General features: G+C 36.9%; 1 protein-coding gene across 1 annotated transcript in view; it reads left to right on the forward strand.

Moving 5' to 3' along the window:
* rasa3 (RAS p21 protein activator 3) overlaps window positions 1-17,109 on the forward strand; it is a 127,511-nt gene that overhangs the window by 71,397 nt on the left and 39,005 nt on the right. The window contains 2 exon segments of the mRNA XM_062035508.1: window positions 930-1,006; window positions 15,060-15,140. Coding sequence (XP_061891492.1) covers window positions 930-1,006; window positions 15,060-15,140 — 158 coding nt within the window.

Raw genomic sequence — 17,109 nt, forward strand, 5'->3', positions numbered from 1 at the left:
ATTTTTTAATATATATTATTCAACACTTAGATCAACTTCAGGTCTATCTGTCGATATAAATTAAAAAATTTTTTTTTGTTTTATGCCCTTTTTGTCAAAGAAAGCCCCTTTGTTATGGCAGAAAACCCAAAACATGCAATATTTCCCTTCCCACCCAAAATTTTAAAGTGGAATATTTGATGGGAAGTAATTGGGGCCTTAAATAGGTCAATGATATATAACATTGATTTTAATTCATTATACATTTTTCGAGCAACGATCGTTTTTTAAATCAAAATCCCACTAAAATTATTGGGGATCCAAAAGGGCCCCACTCATAAAAGTGTTAAAAATAAGTCTTGTATTTTTATTTTTATTTTAACACTTATATCTCTAGATATACTTCAGATCTATCCATCAATCACATTTATTTTTTTATTTTTTAAATTTTTTTATTTGTTTGTTTTATGCCCTTTTTTGTCAAATAAAACTTAGTTTTTTATATGGCAAACACATAAAATATGCAATATTTTCCCCAAAAATTATTTCAAAGTGGACTATTTTATGTGAAGTAATTGGAGCCTTCAATAGGTCAATAATTCATAACAACATTATTTTTTATTCATTATTATTTTTTGAGCAATGACAGTTTTAAAGAAAAAAAAGTCTGCATGGCAGTTTTGTACTATTAGAGTCAACATTGCAACTTTTTCTTACACTTCGTTGCCCGTTTAATAAATGTTTAAATGTTTTTTTAGTAGTATTTTAAGAATATGCTGCAGGCCGCACTTCAGACACCCTTCATGTATTCCCTTATTGTCTAGAGCTGTACAAAAAAATGGAGAATCCAATCCAAAAATAATTATCTATTAGCTTATTTCCTCTTAACTTTCACTGAAAATTAAAACACCTCCATGACCGAGAGTATTTTTTCTGTGTGTTTTTTGCAGGGAAAAGTGCACTTGGAGCTCCGCTTGAGTGAAGTCATCACAGACAGTGGAGTCATCAACCACAAACTAGCCACACGGTAAGGCTCGGCACACGCTTTTTTGTTGTTATTGCGTCCTCCAAGCCAGTGGTATTGTTTAACCTGAAATTGGTCGTTTGGTTTTGTTATGCGGCAGCAAATACCACGCAGTCGACTTCCGCCCAATTGTGTCGAGGAACATTTGTGTCGCACTCATTTGATTTCAGTTTTCAGTCACAATGCAACTAGGGTTGTCAAAAGTATTTACACTTTGATACCAACACGCAAAAAATACATCGGTACCTGCTTTTTTCAGTATTGTCAGTACGTAATACTGTACAACACTTTTTTCCTGGGTGAGACGCGTCACTTCTTGGAGCGTGAGCACTGACACCAACATGTAGCAGAAATGTTCTCTGATGCAACACTAAATTGGCCCTAGTGTGTGAATGTGAGTGTGAATGTTGTCTGTTTATCTGTGTTGGCCCTGCGATGAGGTGGCGACTTGTCCAGGGTGTACCCTGCCTTCCGCCCGAATGCAGCTGAGATAGGCTCCGGCACCCCCCGCCGCCCCGAAAGGGACAAGCGGTAGAAAATGGATGGATGGATGGAGGTTCCAGCCATTCAAACGTTATCTTGTTTGCCATTTGGGTTACAAACTGATGAAGAACCCAAATAAAACTTTTCCGCACGTCAGAAACGGTTCGGACTTGTCGAAGTTGTGCTCTGTGCCGTGCCACTGTAGTGGACGTGACACAAGGAGGTGGCATTGACAAGAAAAGACGGACTGTCAACAAGCAGGATGTGATTCTGTAACTCACAGCCACGGTTTGGTAATACGTCAACATCGCAAGGCCAGACTTGCCACCACTTCCTGTCAGCTGCTGTCACCTGTGGTTTAGCCTGAGGACGTGCACCCCCGCACTTTCTTCCACACTCTATCCGCTAATGGATGGATTGGCGTGAAAAGCAGTCCGCTCATGCTGTCCCGCTGACAACTTGCTTTTCATCTCGCTTCCCCTGGCAAACATTCTCCTGGAAGTTTTGACTACGCCAGTTTCCTCAGTGCGGAGACGAGCCGTGACTTTCTTTATGATTGCTTGTGATGCACGTACACTATTCCAGCTTGGATAGCTGGTTGCCGAGCAACCGGTTTGTTCTTGCAGGTGGTTCATGGTGTGAGTTTATGACCTTATGCAAAACCCAAAACTAGGGATGTCCGATAATGGCTTTTTGCCGATATCCGATATGCCGATATTGTCCAACTCTTTAATTACCGATACCGATATCAACCGATACTGATATCAACCGATGTATACAGTCGTGGAATTAACACATTATTATGCCTAATTTGGACAACCAGGTATGGTGAAGATAAGGTACTTTTAAATTTTTTTTATAAAATAAGATAAATAAATTAAAAACATTTTCTTGAATAAAAAAGAAAGTAAAACAATATAAAAACAGTTACATAGAAACTAGTAATTAATGAAAATTTGTAACATTAACTGTTAAAGGTTAGTATTATTAGTGGACCAGCAGCACGCACAATCATGTGTGCTTACGGACTGTATCCCTTACAGACTGTATTGATATATATTGATATATAATGTAGGAACCAGAATATTAATAACAGAAAGAAACAACCCTTTTGTGTGAATGAGTGTAAATGGGGGAGGGAGGTTTTTTGGGTTGGTGCACTAATTGTAAGTGTATCTTGTGTTTTTTATGTGGATTTAATTTAAAAAAAACAAAAAAATAAAATAAAAAAACGATACTGATGATAAAAAAAACGATACCGATAATTTCCGATATTACATTTTAAAGCATTTATCGGCCGATAATATCGGCAGACCGATATTATCGGACATCTCTACCCAAAACCAGTGAAGTTGGCACGTTGTGTAATTCGTAAATAAAAACAGAATACAATGATTTGCAAATCCTTTTCAACTTATATTCAATTGAATAGACTGCAAAGACAAGATATTTAATGTTCCAACTGAGAAACAACTTTTTTTTTTGCAAATAATCATTAACTTAGAATTTAATGGCAGCAACACATTGCAAAAAAGTTGTCACAGGGGCATTTTTACCACTGTGTTACATGGCCTTTCCTTTTAACAACACTCAGTAAACGTTTGGGAACTGAGGAGACACATTTTTGAAGCTTTTCAGGTGGAATTCTTTCCCATTCTTGCTTGATGTACAGCTTAAGTTGTTCAACAGTCCGGGGGTCTCCCTTGTGGTATTTTAGGCTTCATATTGCACCACACATTTTCAATGGGAGACAGGTCTGGACTACAGGCAGGCCAGTCTAGTACCCGCACTCTTTTACTATGAAGCCATGCTGTTGTAACACGTGGCTTGGCATTGTCTTGTTAAAATAAGCAGGGGCGTCCATGATAAAGTTGCTAGAATGGCAACATATGTTGCTCCAAAACCTTCAGCATTAATGGTGCCTTCACAGATGTGTAAGTTACCCATGCCTTGGGCACTAATACACCCCCATACCATCACAGATGCTGGCTTTTGAACTTTGTGCCTATAACAATCCGGATGGTTCTTTTCCTCTTTGGTCCGGAGAACACCACGTCCACAGTTTCCCAAAAAAGTTTGAAATGTGGCCTTTTCAGACCACAGAACACTTTTCCACTTTGCATCAGTCCATCTTAGATGAGCTCGGGCCCAGCGAAGCCGGCAGCGTTTGTGGGTGTTGTTGATGTATGGCTTTGGCTTTCCATAGTAGAGTTTTAACTTGCACTTGTAGATGTAGCAACGAACTGTAGTTACTGACAGTGGTTTTCTGAAGTGTTCCTGAGCCCATGTGGTGATATCCTTTACACACTGATGTCGCTTTTTGATGCAGTACCGCCTGAGGGATCGAAGGTCCGTAATATCATCGCTTACGTGCAGTGATTTCTCCAGATTTTCTGAACCTTTTGATGATATTACAGACCGTAGACGGTGAAATCCCTAAATTCCTTTCAATAGCTCGTTGAGAAATGTTGTTCTTAAACTGTTGGACAATTTGCTCACGCATTTGTTCACAAAGTGGTGACCCTCGCCCCGTCCTTGTTTGTGAATGACCGAGCTGCTTTTATACCCAATCATGGCACCCACCTGTTCCCAATTAGCCTGTTCACCTGTGGGAAGTTCCAAATAAGTGTTTGATGAGCACTCCTCAACTTTCTCAGTCTTTTTTGCCACCCGTGCCAGCTTTTTTGAAACATGTTGCAGGCATCAAATTCGAAATGAGCTAATATTCGCAAAAAATAACTACGCTTTCCAGTTCGAACGTTAAGTGTCTTGTCTTTGCAGTCTATTCAACTGAATATAAGTTGAAAAGGATTTGCAAATCATTGTGACAACTTCACTGGTTTGGGGGTTTGTATGAATGAATGTACATACGTATGTATGTATATACCTGTATGTATGAATAATTGTGTGTATTTGTATATGTGATCATTCAAATTATTTATATACTAATAATAATTAAACAGATTAATTATTCAACTAATTATTTACATTAAAGGCCTACTGAAAGCCACTACTACCGACTACGCAGTCTGATCATTGCAACACATGCCAATACGGCCGGGTTAACTTATAAAGTGCAATTTTAAATTTCCCGCCACACTTCCGGTTGAAAACGTCTATGTATGATGACGTATGCGCGTGACGGAATCAGTTGATGCGGAAGTATTGGTACCCCATTGAATACAATACAAAAAAGCTCTGTTTTCATTTCAAAATTCCACAGTATTCTGGACATCTGTGTTGGTGAATCTTTTGCAATTTGTTTAATGAACAATGGAGACTGCAAAGAAGAAAGTTGTAGGTGGGATCGGTGTATTAGCTGCAGACTACAGCAACACAACCAGGAAGACAGAGATGGATAGCAGACGCGTTAGCCGCCGAACTCACCTTAACTCTCTCCGTCTCGCCGACCGCATCTGTGATCGGGTGAAGTCCTTCGTCGCTCTGTCGATCGCTGGAACGCAGGTGAGCACGGGTGTTGATGAGCAGATGAGGGCTGGCTGGCGTAGGTGGATAGCTAATTTTTTTAGCATAGCTCTGTGAGGTCCGGTTGCTAAGTTAGCTTCAATGGCGTCGTTAGCAACAGCATTGCTAACCTTCGCCAGGCTGGAAAGTATTAACCGTGTAGTTACATGTCCATGGTTTAATAGTAGGGATGTCCGATAAATGCGTTAAAATGTAATATCGGAAATTATCGGTATCGGTTTTTTTTATTATCTGTATCGTTTTTTGTTTTGTTTTTTTGTTTTTTTTTATTAAATCAACATAAAAAACACAAGATACACTTACAATTAGTGCACCAACCCAAAAAACCTCCCTCCCCCCATATCTTTCTGTTATCAATATTCTGGTTCCTACATTATATATCAATATATATCAATACAGTCTGCAAGGGATACAGTCCGTAAGCACACATGATTGTGCGTGCTGCTGCTCCACTAATAGTACTAACCTTTAACAGTTAATTTTACTCATTTTCATTAATTACTAGTTTCTATGTAACTGTTTTTATATTGTTTTACTTTCTTTTTTATTCAAGAAAATGTTTTTAATTTAGTTATCTTATTTTGTATTTTTTTTTAAAAAGTACCTTATCTTCACCATACATAGTTGTCCAAATTAGGCATAATAATGTGTTAATTCCACGACTGCATATATCGGTTGATATCGGTATCGGTTGATATCGGTATCGGTAATTAAAGAGTTGGACAATATCGGAATATCGGATATCGGCAAAAAGCCATTATCGGACATCCCTATTTAATAGTATTGTTGATCTTCTGTCTATCCTTCCAGTCAGGGATTTATTTATTTTGTTTCTATATGCAGTTAAGCACGATGCTATCACGTTAGCTCAGTAGCTAAAGTGTTTCGTCGATGTATTGTTGTGGAGATAAAAGTCACTGTGAATGTCCATTTCGCGTTCTCGACTCTCATTTTCAAGAGGATATAGTATCCGAGGTGGTTTAAAATAGAAATCCGTGATCCACAATAGAAAAAGGAGAAAATGTGGAATCCAATGAGCCAGCTTGTGCCTAAGTTACGGTCAGAGCGAAAAAAGATACGTTCTGCACTGCACTCTAGTCCTTCACTCTAACGTTCCTCATCCACGAATCTTTCATCCTCGCTCAAATTAATGGGGTAATCGTCGCTTTCTCGGTCCGAATCTCTCTCGCTGCTGGTGTAAACAATAGGAAAATATGAGCAGTCCTTCCCCCTGTGTCGTCACGCTACTTTCGGTAGGGGCAAGGCTTTTTTTTATCACATACCAAAAGTTTGAAATTTAAAACTGAACAAAGCCTTAAAGGCCTACTGAAATGATTTTTTTTTATTTAAAGGGGAATAGCAGATCCATTCTATGTGTCATACTTGATCATTTCGCGATATTGCCATATTTTTGCTGAAAGGATTTAGTAGAGAACATCGACGATAAAGTTCGCAACTTTTGCTCGCTGATAAAAAAAAGCCTTGCCTGTACCGGAAGTAGCATGACGTCACAGGAGCTAGTATTCCTCACAATTCCCCGTTGTTTACAATGGAGCGAGAGAGATTCGGACCGAGAAAGTGATGATTACCCCATTAATTTGAGCGAGGATGAAAGATTCGTAGATGAGGAACGTTACAGTGAATGACTTGAGAGGCAGCGATGGACGTATCTTTTTTCGCTCTGACCGTAACTTAGGTACAAGCTGGCTCATTGGATTCCACACTCTCCTTTTTCTATTGTAGATCACAGATTTGTATGTTAAACCACCTCGGATACTATATCGTCTTGAAAATGAGAGTCGAGAACGCGAAATGGACATTCATTGCCTTTTATCTCCACGACAATACATCGGCGAAATGCTTTAGCTACGAGCTAACGTGATAGCATCTTGCTTTAACTGCATATAGAAACAAAAAAATAAACCCCTGACTGGAAGTATAGATAGAAAATCAACAATACTATTAAACCGTGGACATGTAAATACACGGTTAATGCTTTCCAGGCTGGCGAAGGTTAACAATGCTGTGCTAACAACGCCATTGAAGCTAACTTAGTAACCGGACTGCACAGAGCTATGCTAAAAACATTAGCTCTCCACCTACGCCAGCCAGCCCTCATTTGCTCATCAACACCCGTGCTCACCTGCGTTCCAGCGATCGGCAGAAGGACGAAGGACTTCACCCGATGCGTTTGGCGGCCCGGAGACGTAGGAAGTCAAGGTGAAGTCGGCGGCTAGCGCGGCTAGCGCGGCTAGCGCGGCTAGCGCGGCTAGCGCGGCTAGCGCGGCTAGCGCTCCAACAAAGTCCTCCTGGTTGTGTTGCTGTAGTCCGCTGCTAATACACCGATCCCACCTACAACTGTCTTCTTTGCAGCCTTCATTGTTCATTAAAAAAATTGCGAAAGATGTCCAGAATACTGTGGAATTATGAAATGAAAACAGAGCTTTTTGTATAGGATTCTACGGGGTACCATAACTTCCGTTACTCGGACTTCGTCACGCGCATACGTCATCATACCGCGATGTTTCAGCCGGATATTTCCCAGGAATTTTAAAATGTCACTTTATATGTTAACCCGGCCGTATTGGCATGTGTTGCAATGTTAAGATTTCATCATTGATATATAAACTATCAGACTGCGTGGTCGGTAGTAGTGGCTTTCAGTAGGCCTTTAAGACATATGCAGAAATTGTGTAGCTATGAAATACAGTGCCAGTTCTAATGATTTAATTGTAGATGTCATTCTAGATGTTATTTGATCAATATAATTTGTCGTAATGTTAACCTTCCTCTACGTTGTTTTCATCATATCACTTCATCAGCGGCATAATATTCTGTGCCACTTTAGAGTGTGATAGAATTCATAGCCGGGCTTGGAGAGGAGCGCCGGTGTTTTCAGTGCACCAAACAAGCGCGCTAACAATGAGATGAGTAGCGTGGAGCAAAACAAACATGTCGGTCTGGCGGTCTGAGTACAGCACGTCAAAAGCTCAGTGCAGCGATGAGAGATAGTAGGCCAAGCAGGGGTTACATAAACAAGCTTATTGGACAGGAAGTGCACTGGCATTACTGACGCTTAACCCAGCCCTTATTCCTTACCAGGAACCCGTGTCCGCGTCCGTGTGTGTGTGTGTGTGTGTGTGTTTTTGTTGAGGGATGTGCTGCGATTCGCCGCTTTATTCATCAGGATGTGTGACTCGTAGTGCATCACGGTGACACACAGGAAGTGATGCGCGGGCGCTAATCCCGTTACAGCATGATGTCAGCCGGGAGCAGGACAATTTTAGACAGGCCGCGCTCACACAGGAAGATAAACAATGGGGACGGATGAATATTTTCCACGTTTATCGAGCAGAAGGCAAACATTAATTTTAGAAACCACATTTTTTTGGATGATGAAAACATGCTAAAACAAACACTTCTATTTTCTCCCAGTAAAAAGAAAAACAAGCGGTACCCACACATCAATTGCTGCAGTCAGCCTTTTTAAAAATGGACTGAGGCCGCCATCAAAGGTTTGGCCAATTATTTCCATCTGAATAAATAACAAGTGCTTCTTTTTGCTTTAATTTGATGGTCTTTTTTTCATTTTCTGTGGCCACCTCCACACTAATTATGCGCTCATTCATTTGGTCTGAAGTAAAGCTTTTTTTTCACACTGCAAAAACTGAAATCTAAGTAAGATTAAATCTCAAATAAGGGTGATATTTGCTGATTTTCTGTCTGATAAGATCATTCTTCTCACTAAGCAGATTTTATGTTAGAGTGTTTTACTTGTTTTAAGTGTTTTGGTCCTAAATGATCTCAGTAAGATATTACAGCTTCTAGCTGAGATTTTATGACCTATATCAGGGGTCACCAACCTTTTTGAAACCAAAAGCTACTTCTTGGGTACTGATTAATGCGAAGGGCTACCATTTTGATACACACTTAAATAAATTGCCAGAAATAGCCAATTTGCTCAATTTACCTTTAACTCTATGTTATTATTAATAATTAATGATATTTACACTTAATTGAACAGTTTAAAAGAGGAAAAAACACGAAAAAAATGACAATTAAATTTTGAAACATAGTTTATCTTCAATTTCGAATCTTTAAAATTGTAAATTCAACCGAAAAAAAGAAGACAAAAATTTAAAAAATTTATGGAACATCATTAGTAATTTTTCCTGTTTAAGATTAATTTTAGAATTTTGATGACATGTTTTAAATAGGTTAAAATCCAATCTACACTTTGTTAGAATACATAACAAATTGGACCAAGCTATATTTCTAACAAAGACAAATCATTATTTCTTCTAGATTTTCCAGAACAAAAATTTTAAAATAAATTCAAAAGACTTTGAAATAAGATTTAAATTTGATTCTACAGATTTTCTAGATTTGCCAGAATAATTTTTTTGAATTTTAATCATAATAAGTTTGAAGAAATATTTCACAAATATTCTTAGTCGAAAAAACAGAAGCTAAAATGAAGAATTAAATTACAATTTATTTATTATTCTTTACAATAAAAAAAATACATTTACTTGAACATTGATTTAAATTGTCAGGAAAGAAGAGGAAGGAATTTAAAAGGTAAAAAGGTATATGTGTTTAAAAATCCTAAAATCATTTTTAAGGTTGTATTTATTCTCTAAATTTGTCTTTCTGAAAGTTATAAGAAGCAAAGTAAAAAAAAAAAAAGAATTTATTTAAACAAGTTAAGACTAAGTCTTTAAAATATTTTCTTGGATTTTCAAATTCTATTTGAGTTTTGTCTCTCTTAGAATTAAAAATGTCGGGCAAAGCGAGACCAGCTTGCTAGTAAATAAATACAATTTAAAAAATAGAGGCAGCTCACTGGTAAGTGCTGCTATTAGAGCTATTTTTAGAACAGGCCGGCGGGCTACTCATCTGGTCCTTACGGGCTACCTGGTGCCCGCGGGCACCGCGTTGGTGACCCCTGACCTATATTGAGTAGGGATGTCCGATAATGGCTTTTTGCCGATATCCGATATTCCGATATTGTCCAACTCTTTAATTACCGATACCGATATCAACCGATACCGATATATACAGTCGTGGAATTAACACATTATTATGCCTAATTTGGACAACCAGGTATGGTGAAGATAAGGTCCTTTTTTTTTTAATTTATAAAATAAAATAAGATAAATAAATTAAAAACATTTTCTTGAATAAAAAAAAAAAGTAAAACAATATAAAAACAGTTACATAGAAACTAGTAATGAATAAAAATGACTAAAATTAACTGTTAAAGGTTAGTACTATTAGTGGACCAGCAGCACGCACAATCATGTGTGCTTACGGACTGTATCCCTTGCAGACTGTATTGATATATATTGATATATAATGTAGGAACCAGAATATTAATAACAGAAAGAAACAACCCTTTTGTGTGAATGAGTGTGAATGGGGGAGGGAAGTTTTTTGGGTTGGTGCACTAATTGTAAGTGTATCTTGTGTTTTTTATGTTGATTTAATAAAATAAAATCTAATTTAAAAAAACTATACCGATAAAAAAAAAAAACGATACTGATAATTTCCGATATTACATTTTAAAGCATTTATCGGCCGATAATATCGTCAGGCCGATATTATCGGACATCTCTAATATTGAGTAAAACATGCTTGAAACTAGAATATCAACTGTTGCAAAGCTGTGTCATTAACACTCACAAGTATAAAACTACTTTTTCAAAGTAATAATTTCTTATTTCAAGCATGAAAACAAAAATCATGACTTTGACACAATTGTGTCTCATAATTAAAACAGATGACAGCCAAATGGACTTTGCTGTTTTATTTTCAATGAAACAATAGGAAATACATACCCATAAAGTAGTACAGTTGGCACAGTACAGTAAACTGACAGTTAATATTTAAACATTTAACATGTGACATTTCAAACAATTTTGAACAGAAATAGTTCATGCACATTCAGATAAATTCTTCAAAATTACAATAAAAAAAAAACTTGGCCGGGGGCCGGGCTGTATATATGCGCATTAATTGACTGAAAGTGCACGCACTTGGCGCGATGATGTCATGTTATCAATGGAAAAATGCGTTTTTAGACCATAGGAGACCCCGAGAGTAACAAGCGGTTGCCTTGTTGCCTTTCCATTAAGAACAATAAATTAGTTTTTAGTATAAGTTTGCTGGTTTCAAGAAATGTAATGTCGAGCGCATATCATTATGTCAAGAAAATGGCACTAGTGTTTACTTCATTTAAGAATATTTTTCAACATATTGAGCAAAAAGGTCTTTTTTTTCTACCAAGAAAAGTGCACTTGTTATTAGTGAGAATATACTTTCTTAAGGTATTTTTGGGTTTATTGAGGTTAGTTAATTATGCTTGTTTTGAAAAGTCTTGAAAAGCCGAATTTTCTTGTTCTATTGGCAGATAATTTTGCTTAATTCAAATAGAATACCCCTAATTTTATTTTATTTTTTTCTAGTTTTTGAACACTGACTTTTTGCAGTGCACATTTGGTTTTGCATCATTATCCCTAAAGTCTTATTTTACACTATTGAAAATTTTGTTGCATGTGCTTGTGTGCACACAGGATGACTGTAATAGATTTTTTTTAAACTTCTTTGTAAACAAAGTGCAAAAAATGAGGGCCAGTATCAGACCCACTTGGGTAGCGTGTGCACTACATCAGCCCCTGTGTGCTCAAGGTCTTCCTACAGCAGACCTGGGCGTTTATTTTGCCACGTTGGTCTGTAAAAATGTGTCCTAAAAATCAGAAATAAAAGAATTACACCCGTGAATATTGTCACACAATCATCAGTCAATCACTGTGTAACACAGGAGTGATGATTGTATTACAAAATGTACGTGTCTTATTCTTTTAATTCCGATTTTCAACATGACTGTATGTTTTTGACACAATATTTTATTTGTAAAAAAGTGTCACGCATTCTGCTGTTTGTGTGCTTGGTTCACTTTTTTAATGACCACTTTAAACATGTGTAGGTTGTTCAGTATTAGTGAAAGAAATTCCGAAAGTGCCGGAGAAAAGGTTAAAAGCTGAACACGATAGAAAAACTCACAATATGACCGATAGAATGCTGAAATTGTATGACAGACCACTTTGAAAACTGAATGGAATTTTACAGCCTGTTCGCTGAATAAAAGAATGTACATAAAAATAAATATGAACGATAAAACACTGAATATTAAGAACATATGCACGTCTCTCCGGCTCCAGTTTCAATGGTTACGTTTAAAAAATATATACACTACCGTTCAAAAGTTTGGGGTCACCCAAACAATTTTGTGGAATAGCCTTCATTTCTAAGAACAAGAATAGACTGTCGAGTTTCAGATGAAAGTTCTCTTTTTCTGGCCATTTTGAGCGTTTAATTGACCCCACAAATGTGATGCTCCAGAAACTCAATCTGCTCAAAGGAAGGTCAGTTTTGTAGCTTCTGTAACGAGCTAAACTGTTTTCAGATGTGTGAACATGATTGCACAAGGTTCTTCTAATCATCAATTAGCCTTCTGAGCCAATGAGCAAACACATTGTACCATTAGAACACTGGAGTGATAGTTGCTGGAAATGGGCCTCTATACATCTATGTAGATATTCCACCAAAAACCAGACATTTGCAGCTAGAATAGTCATTTACCACATTAGCAATGTATAGAGTGTATTTCTTTAAAGTTAAGACTAGTTTAAAGTTATCTTCATTGAAAATAAGGGAATTTCAATGTGACCCCAAACTTTTGAACGGTAGTGTATATATTTGGAGTAGGGCTGCAACTAACGATTAATTTGATCATCGATTAATCTGTCGATTATTACTTCGATTAATCGATTAATAATCGGATAAAGGAGACAAACTACATTTCTATCCTTTCCAGTATTTTATTGAAAAAAAAACAGCATACTGGCACCATACTTATTTTGATTATTGTTTCTCAGCTGTTTGTACATGTTGCAGTTTATAAATAAAGGTTTATTTTTAAAAAAAAGAACTTTTTTTAAATTTTTATTTTATTTTTTAAAAGCATAGATCCAACGAATCGATGACTAAATTAATCGGCAACTATTTTTATAATCGATTTTAATCGATTTAATCGATTAGTTGTTGCAGCCCTAATTTGGAGACGTCCGGCAGGATGGGTTGAAAAGCGTAACGGGCCGTAATTTTCCCAGGTCTGGCTTACAGGATGTTCAGGTTTTAGTGGGCAAGATGAAACCCACATCCATTGTTCTTACCCCATTGCTCTTAAATGTTTTTGGCGTTTTTCGGTCCTTGGGTGGTAAAATTGGATAAAACCTTTCACTTTAGTCTGGCTCGACCCCCAGCTTTTTTAAACATGCTGTATTGAATCCCATTCTTGAAAAGCCTATTCTTGATCCGGTGGAGCCTATAAATTACTGACCCATATCAAAACTTTTCATCATGTCAAAAGTGAGAGCTTAGCAGCTAACCTCAATGTTGGAACACCATCATTTTTATGATAAACATCAATCTGGCTTTAAGTCAGTCCTTCTCAAATAGTTGGACGGGCCCCTCTGGGGGGGTGGGGGGGCGGTGCGATTCCATGGGAACATGCTTTTTTTCCGTACTAAAATAAACCTTAACCTAGCTTCACTGTAACCACGGGGGGAGACGAGGAAAGACCAGTGTGCTGTTTCCTTTAATGTCAATAAACTCACAATGTTATGCAGAGGTATAGTTCTAACAATTTGGTTGACAAATTATACTATTCATAGTCACGGTGGAGAGTGGGTGGGGGCGCAAAATATTTTCTTTGTAACAGAAAAGAATCGAGGTCAATCCACTCCACAGAAACTGCTCCTTTGAAAGATTCCAGTGACGTGGTGATGGTCGCTACACAGTTTTGGTTTTACTCGATTTGACATCTGCCTTTGATACGGTGGACCACAGTACACTGATTAATCGACTCTGATGAGGGTTTCTGGTGCTGTTCGCCAGTGGTTTACTTTTTATATATTTTTTACTTTTAAATGAATGTGTCGAACCTGTCATGTGGAATTGTCCCGGGCTCTGTTCTGGGGCCTGTTTTATTTTTGTTGTACCTGATGGTCGGTTGATCTGTAGTTTTAAATGTTTTTCTTATCATTTCTATGCAGATAATATTCAACTGTATTGCTTCTTCAATGATTCAAAGTTTCACTTTTTGTCTGAGTTCCTGGAATGTGTATCCTCTAACTGGTTTTCTTGGAATATCCTTCAGATAAACTCTTAACTAAACAGAAAGTCTGATCATTGCTCCAGATAAAAAGATCGCCCTGATCAAGAACTTCCTTGGTGCTCTGGGTGCATCTGTTAAAAGTAGCCTCAGAAACCATGAACTTGTGTTTGATCAATCAATGTCTTTGGAGGGTCACTGTCGTCAACTGACCCAAAACTGTTTTTATCACCTGAGAAATATCTCCGAAGTGAGAAATTAGTTGTCAAAATCGGATCTCGAAATGATCATTCTCGCGCTGAACTCATCTCACATTGACTATTGTAATTCTGTTTTCGCTTGTTTGAACACGTCAACTCTAAAGAGACTTCAAACTGTTCGGAATGCGGCTGCCAGACTTTATACCGGTGCGACCCAGAACTGCCCACATTACCCCCATTCTATCCAGTCTTCATTGGCTTCCAGTCAAATTTCGCATAGATTTTAAGATTTTAGTCCCGACTTTCCGTACGATACATGCTGGGGCCCCTCAGCATATTCAATGATTTTCAAGGCGCAGCCTTCGGTCTTCAGGCCAGGGTCTCCTAAAGATCCCAAAAACTCATTACGGAGGTACTTAGAGAGCCCTGTGTTTTCTAAAGTGGTACTTGGTGAAAACATTTTGAGAACCGCGGGACTGGACAGTTTGAGTGCCGCTCTGAAACAAATTAGTTTGGCAAAAAATGCGAGGAAGTGGACAAACTTCGTAATTCACTGGGATTGGTTTAATTTGCGTGAATTGGTGCAATTTTGATATCGCTAACTCCTTGGGGGCTGGTTATTATGTGACAGGAGGGTGGGTGTGTGGCTAGCCGTATGTACTAAATGTTGTTGGTTTTTTTAAACGCTGATGTGTTTGTGTCTCTGCAGAGTGCTGGAGTGCCAAGGTCTTCCAATTGTCAATGGCCAATGTGATCCCTACGCTGCTGTCTCACTACTCGGTCCTTCCAGGTTAGAACATGCACACACACACAGGTGGCTCTGGTATGAATCACAAACATATGCGTGTACAGCAGGGGTCACCAACCTTTTTGAAACCAAGAGCTACTTCTTGGGTACTGATTAATGCGAAGGGCTACCATTTTGATACACACTTAAATAAATTGCCAGAAATAGCCAATTTGCTCAATTTACCTTTAACTCTATGTTATTATTAATAATTAATGATATTTACACTTAATTGAACAGTTTAAAAGAGGAGAAAACACGAAAAAAATGACAATTAAATTTTGAAACATAGTTTATCTTCAAATTCGAATCTTTAAAATTCTAAATTCAACCGAAAAAAAGAAGACAAAAACTTAAAAAAATAATTTATGGAACATCATTAGTAATTTTTCCTGTTCAAGATTAATTTTAGAATTTTGATGACATGTTTTAAATAGGTTAAAATCCAATCTACACTTTCTTAGAATATATAACAAATTGGACCAAGCTATATTTCTAACAAAGACAAATCATTATTTCTTCTAGATTTTCCCGAACAAAAATTTTAAAATAAATTCAAAATACTTTGAAATAAGATTTAAATTTGATTCTACAGATTTTCTAGATTTGCCAGAATAATTTTTTTGAATTTTAATCATAATAAGTTTGAAGAAATATTTCACAAATATTCTTCGTCGAAAAAACAGAAGCTAAAATGAAGAATTAAATTACAATTTATTTATTATTCTTTACAATAAAAAAAAATACATTTACTTGAACATTGATTTAAATTGTCAGGAAAGAAGAGGAAGGAATTTAAAAGGTAAAAAGGTATATGTGTTTAAAAATCCTAAAATCATTTCTAAGGTTGTATTTTTTTCTCTAAATTTGTCTTTCTGATAGTTATAAGAAGCAAAGTAAAAAAATTAATGAATTAATTTAAACAAGTTAAGACCAAGTCTTTAAAATATTTTCTTGGATTTTCAAATTCTATTTGAGTTTTGTCTCTCTTAGAATTAAAAATGTCGGGCAAAGCGAGACCAGCTTGCTAGTAAATAAATAAAATTTAAAAAATAGAGGCAGCTCACTGGTAAGTGCTGCTATTTGAGCTATTTTTAGAACAGGCCGGCGGGCTACTCATCTGGTCCTTACGGGCTACCTGGTGCCCGCGGGCACCGCGTTGGTGACCCCTGGTGTACAGTATATGACCATTTCGGTCCATCGCAGTGGATGGTGTAGTTTATCGTAAGGACTAAAACGCAACTGAATGAAGGTAGAAAAACTAACTTGGTTTCTGTTACAATTATATTGTTGGGTTGCAAGTCACCTCCTTGTAAAAAGTTATTACAGAGTTCCAAAGATAGTCCACCATGAAGGGAAAAAAGTTGATGAAACGGAGCAGAGAAACGTGTAATTTCCCATTGTGGGATTAATAAAAGTCTTTTTTTATTGCTTTTGGTTGTGTTTTTTTTTCAAGTGCAAAATTTGGCTTACAGAGTATATTTTATTTTTATTATTTGTTTGTTTTATTTAACTTTGTATTTAAAAGTTGACATTTCAATTACAATGTTAAAATATAAGACAAATACATGTTTATTGCATTTTAAAGGGTATACTTGCGTCATTATTTTGTATTATCAGTAGTTAATTTGTTTAAAAAAAAATGATGGCAACAATAACGTTTATCAACAATAATTTGGAGGTCAATATATCATCGAGCAAAATTTTATTATCGGAAATATCTGCTGACGTCACAAAACTTCACAAGTTGGGGAACATCTCAAAAGGCTTGTTTGGAACAAGGATAATTGTTTTAAAAATATGTCTTGTTTCAATTCACAATTTCGGCACTTATGGGGATGACAAATACACAAAAACAGATAACAACTGACGAGAAAAGGGGGTTTCGCATAATATGACCCCTTTAAAGGCTTACTGAAATGAATTTTTTTTATTTAAACGGCGATAGCAGATCCATTCTATGTGTCATACT

This window comes from Entelurus aequoreus, linkage group LG02 (assembly GCF_033978785.1).
Source record: "Entelurus aequoreus isolate RoL-2023_Sb linkage group LG02, RoL_Eaeq_v1.1, whole genome shotgun sequence".
Taxonomy (NCBI): Eukaryota; Metazoa; Chordata; class Actinopteri; order Syngnathiformes; family Syngnathidae; genus Entelurus; species Entelurus aequoreus.